General features: G+C 40.5%; 1 protein-coding gene across 2 annotated transcripts in view; it reads left to right on the forward strand.

Annotated features, from left to right (window-relative positions):
- Positions 1 to 12,788, forward strand: part of LOC140999153 (TOX high mobility group box family member 2-like) — an 88,987-nt gene that overhangs the window by 55,176 nt on the left and 21,023 nt on the right. For both annotated transcript variants that reach the window (XM_073469429.1, XM_073469430.1), the window contains one exon: positions 4,559 to 4,816. In XM_073469429.1, coding sequence (XP_073325530.1) covers positions 4,559 to 4,816 — 258 coding nt within the window. The remainder of the gene's footprint in view (positions 1 to 4,558; positions 4,817 to 12,788) is intronic.

Consider the following 12,788-nt stretch of genomic DNA (forward strand, 5'->3'; position numbering starts at 1 on the left):
AAAGAACCAGGGCCTTCTTTATGTATGATGATAGTCAATATGCCTCGGAGCGATATCTCACATCTATAAACTATGTTAAAGCAATATGGTGTTTTGATGTCAAATCACAACTGATGTACAAAAGAAGCCCGGTGCTATTGTCTCTAAGTTAGAGAATGAAAACAAGTAAAGAACTGATGTGGAGATTCTTCAAAGCTCAACAGCACAGTCCCTGTCTCAGAAAATGACAGATTTGCTTAAATTTCACCTCTGCAGGGAGGAGGGTGAAGGTTAGCGAGAGAAGGCTGAATCAACATTTGGCGTTTCTTTCTGACCCCTCTCTCTTTTATCCACTCTGCTCCATGTCCTGAAAGACAGTATATTTATGAATTATTTATCTATGTTTGAAAATATTAAACTTGTGATGTCCTTGTCCCGCATCTTATCTCCAAGGGCATCATAAGAAGCAGTAAAGAAAAAAAAATCACCAAAGCGATGGAAGGCACGGTCATAAAGTAGCCTCTGACAGCATTTAAATCTTGGTACATACATACCTCAACATGTTCAATTACTCACTCTCACCAAACGAGCCTCTCCTTTTCCCTTATAGAGAGGGTTGTACACCAGATTCCTAGAAGTCCTGCCTGTTTGGGTTTGTGACCATTTACAGTCCAGCAGTGTCAATTCACACTGTATACATGCATATAGTCTATCTAGAGTGAAGTTCTTCTCTCAGATTGTTGAATTTTACAAAGTCCTGCAAAGGTAAATAATGCCAAGACGATCTTCACAAGAAAAATTCAGTCTTTTGTTCCAATGCTTAAAATCAACCTATGTTAATGTTTTCCTCACAGGGACCCACAGTGTTCATATGAATTACTACATTGGTTTCTTCTATCTATGACCACGATGGTCCCCTAACCTTAACCTTATGTAGTCAACATTATATATCTTGCCTGAACCCAACCGAACTTGAGCCACAGTGGAGGAAAGTGACGACACAGTCATATCAAACGTTTTGTCAGATCAGAAGATGCTCAAACTACATGTGTTGTTTTGAAAAACAAGTTCTCATTTCGTTTGAATTTATCTGTATTTCACAAGAAATATTTAGACAAAATAAATACAATGTTATGTAGTTTATAGGTTTTTTCTTCTGCTTTTTCTCACACAGGGCTGCAACTAACAATACGTTTTTATTGTTGTTATTTTCTATAATTATTTTATATATATATATATATATATATAATTAATGTCTTGATACACAAAGTCATCATCAGTCCAAGATGAGGTGTAAATATTTGCTCTTGAATAGCTAGAACCAGCAAATTTGTGGCACCAGCTTGATTGCCATAATAATTGCAGTTTTATTAAACTTTTCACTGCAAGTAATGTTTTTTTTACATTATAGATCAATCTGACGATTATTTTCACAATTAATCAATTAATCTTGTGGGCTATAAATTGTCAGAGAATTGTGAAAAGATGCTCACCACAATTTCCCAGAGCTCAAAATGACGTCTTCAAAATGCTTCTTTTGACCAACCAACAGTCCAAAGCCAAAGACATTCATTTACTATCATAAATGACGAAGAAAAATAGCAAATCTTCATAGTTAAGAAGCCAGAACCAATACATTTTTGCTAGGAAAATGACAATTGATGATGATGATTAAACAATTGTCAAAATATTTGCAGATTAATTTTCTTTCAATCGACTAATCATTGCAGCTCTAGTCGGCTAACCATTTCATCTCTAATCCTGCACCTCCCTGCACAGCATTATAGAGACAGTGGTATCGCCTCGTGTTCTGGCCTTACCTAGATTTTCTTTCTATCTATGGCTGTACATATATATATATATATATATATATATATATATATATATATATATATATATATATATATATATATATATATATATATATATATATATATGTTTAATGTAGAGTACCTGGACACAAATCATACTTTATACAGTCAGAAATAAATGCACGAACCAGCCAGATTTGTATTTATCTTTTATAGAATTAAACCTAACGCATATGCTTGTTAACAATAATAACAAATGACAACAATAATAAATGTTAGACAACGAAGAGACAGACATTTGTTAAACCTTTATCGTGGGAAAAGGAACTGTCAGTGATAATATTTCTGAGCAAGCACCAAACGAGGGGAGCGAGTGTTATGGGAAGAGAAAAATAGCACATCACCCCCTGATAGTAAACATACTCCCTTTTATTATTATTATTCTCTCCCTAATGATACTGCACATTATGAGACTTTTATCCTATCTTCAAGCACCAGTTCTGCTGGTGGGGACATTGTAGCTGCTCCTCGTCGTTTCTTGCCATTTGTTTGCTAAAAGTATTTGTTTGCAAGATGAATTGCTGCACTGGCAGGCGAGATGACAGCCTACACGAAGATGATATTGAATTGATTTCTGAAATGTTGCAGAACGGACTAGTTGATGTGTACCACGAGACATGAATAATAAAAATTCTATTAAAAAGCTCTTGAATGGCTGACACTGGAATATTATTTGTGATGATTAATTTTCTTCAGTCATTATAAAGGGGAGTTGGCATCAGATTGCCTCTGACAAAATTGCTTTTCATTCCCTGGTGAATACCCTCAGTATGCTTTTTGAGAGCACAAAACCATATTTCTCGGCGCAATATTATGTCAAGATAGGCCCTGGAAAAGACAACCACAGGCTCTGCTCATGTATCACCTTATTAGTGCCATAAAACCAGTGCTTTTTTACCTGCTGGGGGTCATTTGGACACACTGGATACATTTCACAGTGAGGAATATGAGGTTTGTTTAGTCCAGCTTTTCTATTTCTAAAAAGCATGATTGGCACTATAATTATGAGATTATGAAAAAGCCTCTAAGTGAGTGTCGCTGGTGTTTTCCCACTTAATGAATTTGATTAACTGTATTTTAAAGGCGTGCAGGCTGACAGGATGTTGCTTTAAAGCTGTCAAGATTTCTGAAGCAAATTACTCTGTACAGCAGCTGTTGTTGTTGTCGAACTCTAATTAATTTGCTGTGTATGTTTGTGTTGAATTAATTCTTTACACTTTTCTAAGCACAACAATTTGCATTTCTAATTATTTTTGTTTTCGGCACAAAAACAGCCCGAATCGACTGCTGCGGTACAGTGTCTGCTGCACAAAACAAATCTGAACAACAAAAACCAACAGGTGCCTTTAAAAGCCAATTATGAAGCTTTTTAATTACTCTGTATCAATGTTTGTCAACTTTTCTCTCAGAGATTGTTACTGAACTTCTGTTTGCCATTAAAATGTTGTCTCGTGGGCACATTTTCTTAGAGATTCAAGTGTTGAAACCAGAGCCTGATTTTATTTGTGCTGTTACTAAATGTGGCACTGTTTTGAGACGCAGGTACACACTTTTTTTATGTTGCTATGTTGTTTTCATGTGGATTTTCCCCGTGTGCTTCCTCCCACATACCAAAGAAAAATAGCTGTCGGTGGGTTGTAGACTCTAAGTTACCCGCACATATTAAAGGGATAGTACACCTCAAAATGAAAAATACATATTTTTCCTCTTACTTGTAGTGCTACTTATCCATCCAGATTATTTTGGTGTGAGTTGTCGAGTTTTGGAGAAATCGGCTGTGGAGATGTCTTTTCTTGAATATAAGGGAACCAGATGCCACTCGGCTTGTGTTGCTCAAAGAATGCACCAAAAAAGACATTTTGAAGACTCAGCAGCAAGTCTCTTTCCAGAAATCATGACCCGGTTTCTCAAGATTATCCACAGACCTTGTTGTGAGCACTTTCACTATTTTCTTTCCACCGAACTACACCCGCCAACCGTATCACTACACAGAGGAAAGCGAGTCTCTACTCATGGACAAGGAGCTAATGCTCATGACAGCAAGGGATGTAAACATTAATGGCGTCCTCGTCGGCTGAGCTGTAATGTTAGCAAGTTTAGTTAGCTAGCCTCTCGTCCATGAGTAGATGCACACTTCCTTCTTCATGGTAATGAAGTTGGCAGGTGTAGTTTGGTAGAATGAAGTTCCTGCTCACAACAAGGTCTGGATGAGAGGCTAGCTAACTAAGCTAACTGAGCTAGCTAATTTTACAGCTCAGCCGAAGACGCCATTAATGTTTACATCTTGTGCTGTCACGAGGACAAGCCTCCCATCCATGAGTAGATGTTCGTCTTCCTGTATGATTATACTGGAAAGAGGAGACATTGCATTTTTTTTTGTGCTTTAAGCACCACATACCAAACGCCATTTAGTTCCATTATATTCCAAAGACATCTCTACGGCCTATATCTCTAAAATCCTGCAACTGAAACCAAAACAATTTAGAAGGATAAATAGCACCAAAGGTAAGAGGAAAAAATATGTATTTTTGATTTTGGATTGAACTGTCCCTTTAAAGTGTCTATCTGGCATTTCCTTTCTTTTTTTTAGAAACATTGGGGAAAAATAGCCATTTGCAACCCTGAAATTGTAGTAAAAATTAGTGTAAAGGTTGCTGCGATTGCTGTGTTCCTCCGCAATGATTCCGTTCTTTTCTCCACCTTTCCAGAGCTACTCCAGTCAGGGAAGAGGCAGCAGCGGTGGAGGAGGAGCAGGGGATGAAGACTACGAGATCCCCCCCATCACACCCCCCAACCACGCCGACCCTTCTCTGCTGCACCTCATGGAGCACGAGTCGGGTTACCCCTTCCACTCTCTGCCTCACAACGGCCTGCTCAACACCTACTCCTACCCCGAGCTGCCCGCCCTCATGATGTCCAACATGCTGGGTCAGGACACCCACCTCCTCTCGGGGCCTATGCACTCGGTGAGTAAAGCTTTTTTTTTTCTTTCTTTCTTTTTGTCCGTCCCTTTTTAGCTGCAGCCCTTTATGATCGTACGAGTCAAGCGCTGTGGTAGGCTGTTAGTCTTCGTGGTCAGGAGGCTGGAAGTCAGCACAGAGAAAAATTTCTCTGGAGGTTTCACATGTGCGTGTCACGGAAAGTTCAGTCTTTTCAAAATGTCTCCAAAAACTATTGATCTCAAGATACTCAGTTTAAGCTACAAACTCGTATATAGAGCAATGGAACAGCAAAATGACTAATTCTTCTGTGTGCAGCTCTCAATAGTCTCAGATCATTTTTTTATTACTGCAAAGCGTTTTTCTATTAGCGCAATAATTAGCCCGGTTAGAGGCCAAGGAAGCTGAGACAGAGAAGTCTGAGGGGGGCCGGGGTCTATACGTGCAACATTAATAAATACAGAGAGCTGCTGCCTCCTTAACACCCAGACCTTTGCAGCAGAGCTCCTTTAATATCTATTCAGCTGCGCAACTCAAAGATTTCATTGCCTCAAAGTGAGCTAAGAAAGGGAGCAAGAAACTCGGCGCTGCACATTTTCATTCGTTATGATCGGCAAAGCAAAAAAGGGAACGGGGAGGGATTGGAGTGTGGGGGGTTCGAACAGAAAATCTTGACACGGAGGGGGTTGGGGGGGGTATTCCTTGTCAGCTACTTTTTATTTTCAAAAGGATGCCGAGGACCCCCGCTCTCCCTCTCACAGTAAAGGGACTTTTTCTTGTGTTAAACATGCTTCAGACCGAACATGTAAACACCCCTGGCGAACACATTCAAATGCTTTAATCATAGGATCGAACCAGATGAATTATAGATGGCCTATGTGGTGAATTATTCAACGTTATATACTTTCATCTGACATAAATATTACTTTTTTTCTCTCTGCCCTCCATCATGAATATTTATGCTTTAATGTGAGCATCCGTGGCATTTATCCTCCGTTAATCAGGTCTTATGTGATTTTCAGAATCAAACTGCATAAGTTGCAAGCTCCATTTTTTTTTTTTTCTGTGGGTGGTAGCTACTGTAAGGCCTCCATTAGAGCCAGTCTTCAGGATTAGGTCACAATCCATTGGCGATTGCTGAATATGCTTGGTGCAGGAGAAAGATGCAGTTGACTGGAGCATTTACAGTCAATCTGGCTGGAAAACCCATATAATGATTTGGGTGGGTTGATTTCAGTAGAAGACATCATGTAAGCTGCGGCTCAGGGTGCACGAATGCAGTGTTAACTTTATTCTTTAATGTGATGTCCATGCACAAGTATATGTAACAAAGCAGCCCCTTCAGGCCAGTAGTGTTTTAGTAGGAAACAGAGAGGGAGTGCCTGCTTCTTACAGAGCTTTTGTTTCACCTTTGCAATTATTTATTCTCAAATAGCCCTTCAGGGTAATGTTCCATTTTCTTATTTCACACCCCCTTTTCTCATAAATGAACCGTCATTGCAATAAATCACCGCACAAACAGAGACTTGCACACACTGTGAAAGGTCCAGAGATTTATGTAACACATTCATGTTTCCCACTTCCACATTTTAGTACTACTCTAGCAGAGCCCGGCTAATAATAGCCGCTATTAATATTTCTTGTTGCCTAGCAACCCCAGCAAGTAATAGCTTACTCTGGAAAAATAGATGACCGATAAGGAAGAAGGAGGAGGAGGAGGGTGGGGGGTTTGGTGGGGTTGGAGTGGGGGGGGGATTCAATTCATTTATTATCTCCTGGGACAAGAGGAGCTTATTTCTGAGGCTGTGGAATAGGAAAGTAGGCTGTATATTGAGAAATATTTTAAAGCAATTGGAGATGACGTTATTTTCATTTCGGTTCCATTAGGGATGTTTCATTTGATGCTTCCCCAACAAAGTCAATTAACCTTAATTTCATACTGATAAAGGTATAATAAGGAAGATTGAATTTATGTCTGCCGAATGCTTAAAGAATAATAAGGGTGGATGGAAATGGGCTGTCGGTGTAGCCGGGGTCTGAAATGAAGAGACAAGCCTTTACCTTTGTTGTGCTGTATTAACAAAAGCCTCACAGACAGAAATTGGAGGAGATGGCTGGAAAACCAAAGCGCTAATCGTTCAACAGTCTTCTTTCACCATCGCTGAAGAAGCAAATAAAAAGTCAACAGCGTTACCTTGAGGATACACTTCTCTTCAATAAAAGCTATCCTTCAGTGCACATATAAACCTCCTACAAGTACAAGCTCAGCTGGAGCAACAGATACGCTTCATCTCGAGGGATGTTGTTGCTGGTTTTTGTACAACATTTAGCCTAAGGCTAAAGCTCTGTAAACTTCTCCCTGCTTTGGGATTCTCTTTTTCAGCGCACATCGATCCTACAGCAAACACAGTTAAATCATTACAGGATTGAGAGCAGTGGATTGGCCGTCATCATCGTGCTGCATAGGCACACAGTTTTGCATCAGCTCGTCCTGGAAGCTTTAAAGAGCATGATTTCTGTTCATTTAGGCTTCACTATATAATAATCTTAAGATTTCTGGCCTGCAGAATAGCCATATGTCTCTGCAAGAGCCCTTTTTTTTCAAGCTTAATTTTAATGTCTGACAACCTTCTCCTTTCTTTCTAATTATGACTCCACAGGCACCATAGAAAAGTGTAGTAAATGGATAAAACTGGTGTCAAATACATGCAATGAGTCCTCTTTGGAGCTTCAACATTGATGTACATTGAGGTTTGTTTTTTCTGCTTATTTTCAACTGGAAGATTTAGCACTTTGTTCAGGTGTAGGGTTTGATCTTCTCTGCTGCAGTCGCATGTTGTTCATAATAGTCTTAACTGCCAGTTTTGAACCTTTTCTCACTTTAAATTGCACCATTTACAAGGACTCCAACAAGCAGAAGGATCAACATCGGCTTTATAAAAGACAGAGCTGTCAATCAGAAATGCTCTTACATTCTCTTAACTCCTCCCTGCAACGCTGACCTACTCTGTCAGCGCCTTTAAATCGAGGCAGAAAGTCTTGGATGACTGGATGCTGTGAGACGTAACATGCCTTCGTGTGAATGCACATTGCTGAGGGAGAATCCCTGTCTCACCCTTAGCTGTCAGCGTTTCTGCCACCCCGACGCTGGGGGAAGAGGTGGCACCCAGGGGTCTCGTGTTCAACAAGCCCCCTGATCGTTCAGGTCTGGCTGAGGCTACGCCGGGTGGAGCTGCAAGCAAGATGTAGCCCTTTGAAAAAATAAAGGAGGAGGGACACTCACCAGCAGACAGTAATGAGGGGTCGCGATGGAGTTTGCAGAACGGCCCCAACACGGAGCCTTGAGGGGCGCCGGCGCGTTTAAATATTGAAACAGAGCACCAGCCCCTGTCTCATTACCGGCGTAATGAGGCTGGTTAGGGAGGAGGAAAGCCCCTACTGCCAAAAAAGCAGCTGCCAGTTTTACGAGTTTATGTCACACATTGAGTCAGATGACTCCGGATGGGAACTTTGTTCAGTTTTGTCAAACATGTGGTGCCAGATTAATATTTTTGGCAAGACGTGTGACGTGTGACAGGCCAGCAGCAGTCAATGTTTAACATTGTGCTGTGTTGAGACAGTAACAAGTTATTTTGACAAGTTATTGTTGATATCATAAATAATTTGTCAGTTGAAGATTCCGCTTTGGTTATTTATTTTTCAGGCCGCATTAACAGTCGTTTGATTGATTGATTGTTGTCAGGGGTTGTTTGTTTTTTGTTTTTTTCCGCCCACTCGAGAGCAGAGGAACTCCACAGCAGGCTGGCAGACACGCTGCCCTGACATATTATCACTATTGCTGACGTGTTTGCAAATAGATGTCCACATTCACACCCAGCAGCATCGGGGCAAGGTAAAGGGTAGCTCCACCAATTAACACATTAATTTGTGTTTACAAGTCTTGGAGAGTATCACTGCATTTGTAAAAGAGTAGTATAAAGCTACATTTGTAGCTCAAGAGGAAGCTGCGTGTAATCTGATAAACTGCCTCCAGTGATGTCATCCAGCGGCTAAATTGTATTGTGGGTAATATAGGCACCAGGTTTTTGCAAAGGAAGAATAGTGTGCAGAATAAAATTTGGGATATTTCTGGTTCTGCTGTGTCACATTGTGTTACATTACCCACAATGCAACTTAACCACTGAATGACATCACTGGAGACAATTAATCAGAAAACATGCAGCTTCCTCTGGATCCACAAAAGGCTTTATACTACATTTTTCACATATGCAGTAGTAATCTTCAAGACCTAAAGTTAGTGGATTTGCCCTTTAAGCATTCATTTAGAGTCACGTTAGTGGCCAGCTGATGGAAATATGTGTAATATTAACTCCTTTCAGCTCTAGTTCAATTTTAAACAGCCCCTTAGGAAATTATCTCGGTCTTTAGCTGCTAGATGTTTGACTTCCCCAGCTAGTTGCTTACTTGCGCAGTTGATACATTTAGACAGACAGAGTTGGTTGTTTTGTTTTTTTTAACTACTGCTGCTGAAAAATGATTTTACAACAGGTTTAGATTGTAACAAACGGTACATTATCAGGATGTAAAACCAAAACAATTTGCTAAAAGAGTTAAGATGATAATTCACTGAGAGCAATCACTTCACATTAACCATGGTCATTTGGTTAATTGGTAGATGATTAGTGGCGCTTTAACTTTGTAAGAAAGGTAAGGATGAGATGAGTTTTATTTTCCCAAGTATAAAGCACAGAGTGACTGAGTGCATTAGTACATCTGTGCAGTAGGTAACAGTGCATAAGTAGCATGCTCAACTACAGTATACAGATAGTGTGTTTACTGCATGTATGCGTGTGCCTTCACTTCCAGGATCAGTCTTTGTCAGAGTCGCAGATTGCTATCAGGTTATGTGAGCTTGACTTAATTTGACTTCATTTAATCGGTGAAAGGAATTTTTTTTTGCATCACTTGGCATTTAGGACACAGACAGCGGGGTGGAAAGGCCACAACTATTTTAATGCAGCAACATAAAACTGTATTGACAGCTGCGGTTATTGACAGCACAGGGATAGTTAGATATAGGCACAATCAAACCATTAAAAAGATCAGAGCAAGCCCATCGACACTGGACTGAAACATCTTAGACAAGTCGTATTCAGACAAATAAGGAAATGCACAGAAAGCAAATGAATAAATGGGAAGTATAATCTGTTGTATACTGCACACATGGTGAAATCCACACAGTGACCTCAGGTGCACAGCATGTTTGAAGATCACCTTTTCCATTTTCCAAGCCCCGTCCACAATCTAATGAGAAGAACTGCCTTAAAATAAACTTTATCTAAAAAGAAAGCTGCTGCAAATTTCAGTTTGACTTGACTTCACATGCTCAGTGCGGCTGGATTACTAGTGTTTTTTAAATTGAAACAGCAATCTTTTTTTCTTTTTCTTTTTTTCCAGTGTAGGTTTTAGACATATCTCATATGACCTGCCTGCTCTGCTGCCTTTCACTGGGATAGATATGACATCTCGGTGACGTTCCCAGATAAATCACTTTTTGTAAGAGCAGAAATGTTTTCTGTTGTGGCTTTTCATTTCACAAAAAGACAGATGCCCTTCAGTGCTGCACTCCACAACAGGGGTGAACAATGTGTCTTGTAGTTGTCAAGAGAAATGACAGCGAGATAATTGGGAGGGCACTCCCGTTTCATTTAAACTGAAACAAATAGGCTTCCAAAGAGACTGCTTTTAAAAAGTAAAGCTTTGTTTTGTGCAGGTTATCACGCAGGGTTCGCAGTGGAGTAATGAAGAGGAGTATTAACGGATTGAGCATTAAAAACAAATGCTCATTCATTGCTGTTCATGAATATGCATGCCGCTAATTCAAATAACCTTAGGCGACTGTTACGACTAATGAATATTTAAAACAGCTTGGTCACAGAGATTTGAACACTGCATTACAGCTGACTTTCTGGGATCATCGTGTACAAGGGTAAACAATTAGGAATGGCGAAAACAGATTTTAGCGGTGATCAAAATACATCTGGAAAACAATATCTCATGTTGTCACATTAGCTACGGGCCATTGACGCTGGAAGGGAGAACGTGATGACATGCGAGAGGACAGCGAGGTGAAGAGTTGGCAATAATCACAACAATTAGTTGATTAATCAATTAGTCAATGAACAGAAAATATATTCTTGGGTTCAAGAAAGATCTTGCTGCTTTTTGCTGCTTTGCTGCTTTTTTAATATTTACACTATTAAGAGGATAATATCAATCAAACTCAGAAATGTATTCATTTATTAAATATACAGTATTTCCTTAAAAAGCCATCCTCAGTCCCCAGAAATCTGTTTGAAACTAGAAGGGGGCTACTAAGAAGGGTCCTGCAAATATGAGCAAAGCAAAGCGGATGAAATTGTGCTGTCCTATGAAGACAGTTTATTTATTCAGTTTATTAAGTCATGAAAATCAATCAATGAAAGTTTTTCTCAGTTACACAGTGCACCTTTAAAGATATATCAGTGTTTTCTGAAAAAATGAAGGGAATATAAATAATATAGATAGTACTAACTAGTGACTTCTGTGGTAACTAAACATAGTATCAATAGGAGGCACAGTGCTGCTGATGGTCCGGTATAAAGTGTGGATGCAGGGTAGTCATGAGCTTCCTCATCCAAGAAAGAAAAGCAGCCTCAGCACAGCGGCCGACAGAGCGGCACTCACCCTCAGAGGGACCCGCTGGGTGACTAGACATGTTTACATTTACCACGCTGCTTTTGAAAAAAGCCCGGTACCCTTTACACGCTGCGAGCAGGAGAATCCTGTACTGCCCACTTAAAAGGGGGCCTCGGCTGCTTCCTTTGAGGGATCAGCGTGGTGACTCGTCCTCTTCGCCACCACCGCAACGCTAATTAGGCCCACCACAAAGCCAGCCTGTGGGGATAATGTCCCATTATTAGAGTCATTTGTTTCAATTAACCGCTCTGTGATTCTACAATAGCACAGCGCAGCCCAGTGCAAAGAAGCCATTACTCTCGCCCAAGGAACCGCTGAGGTTTGGGGGACGAGAGTGTTTGTAAGAGGTTTATATGGATACCTGCTTGTGCCAGCGGCGGTGCTGCCAGGCTCCACGTACTGCCCAGTCACTGAGGGAGGATGAATAAATCCTTATTTACATCATTTCTTTAACTTTCAAAGACTGTTACTGGCTTTGTTGTTTCAGTTTTTTTTTGTGCACTTCACTGAGAACTGATCGAGGTTTAGTACACTGGATTGTTGACTCGAGTGCGGACCACTGGAAACTATATGTTCTTTCCCCTTGCTGAGAGCATTGTGGTTGACTGATTTACCATTCTACCACTGTATACTTACACTGCTCTTGTCATTTTTAGACTGCAATCAGGTTAGTTTCTGAGCTTTGTGCCGGAGGCGCTCTTCTCTCTTCTGCTCATGCATCACTCTTGTACTCTTATGTATTTTCATCACATTAGCAGACAACAGATTGCTTTCACATCAAATCCCCCCTCCCTTATCTGAGACTTGTGAAATGACAATTAGTCTAGTGCCTTCATGGCCACAGACGAGCGACCCCTGATAATAGCAGTTTTTATTGTTTGTGTACACTTGCATTCTACCTTCTGTTGGTCACAGCTGGAGGCTGAACGAGCCCACTGGTTGCAGGTTGCGTAAGGCATGAGTGTGAGAGAGATTACGACTCTGATGTGTCGATGTAAGAGGAACTGTTTGTGCAAATGTCTTTGATGACTTTTTCCTGATCATTCGCGTGTTGTTTTGAGCAGCTGTAAACCCCCTCAACGTTTTTGGACACAAAACGGCAGTGGCACAAAGACGCTTATCAACTTCAAATGCTCCCGAATACAATATTTCAGAGCACTTTTAGGTCCTTTCAGCACCAGATAATGGAAACTTCGATTGTTACCAAGAGGTTGCTGCCCTGTGATGCCTCTGTTGCCAGGCTCTCTCATTGGCTTTCTCC

The sequence above is a fragment of the Pagrus major genome, chromosome 7, assembly GCF_040436345.1.
Source record: "Pagrus major chromosome 7, Pma_NU_1.0".
Taxonomy (NCBI): domain Eukaryota; kingdom Metazoa; phylum Chordata; class Actinopteri; order Spariformes; family Sparidae; genus Pagrus; species Pagrus major.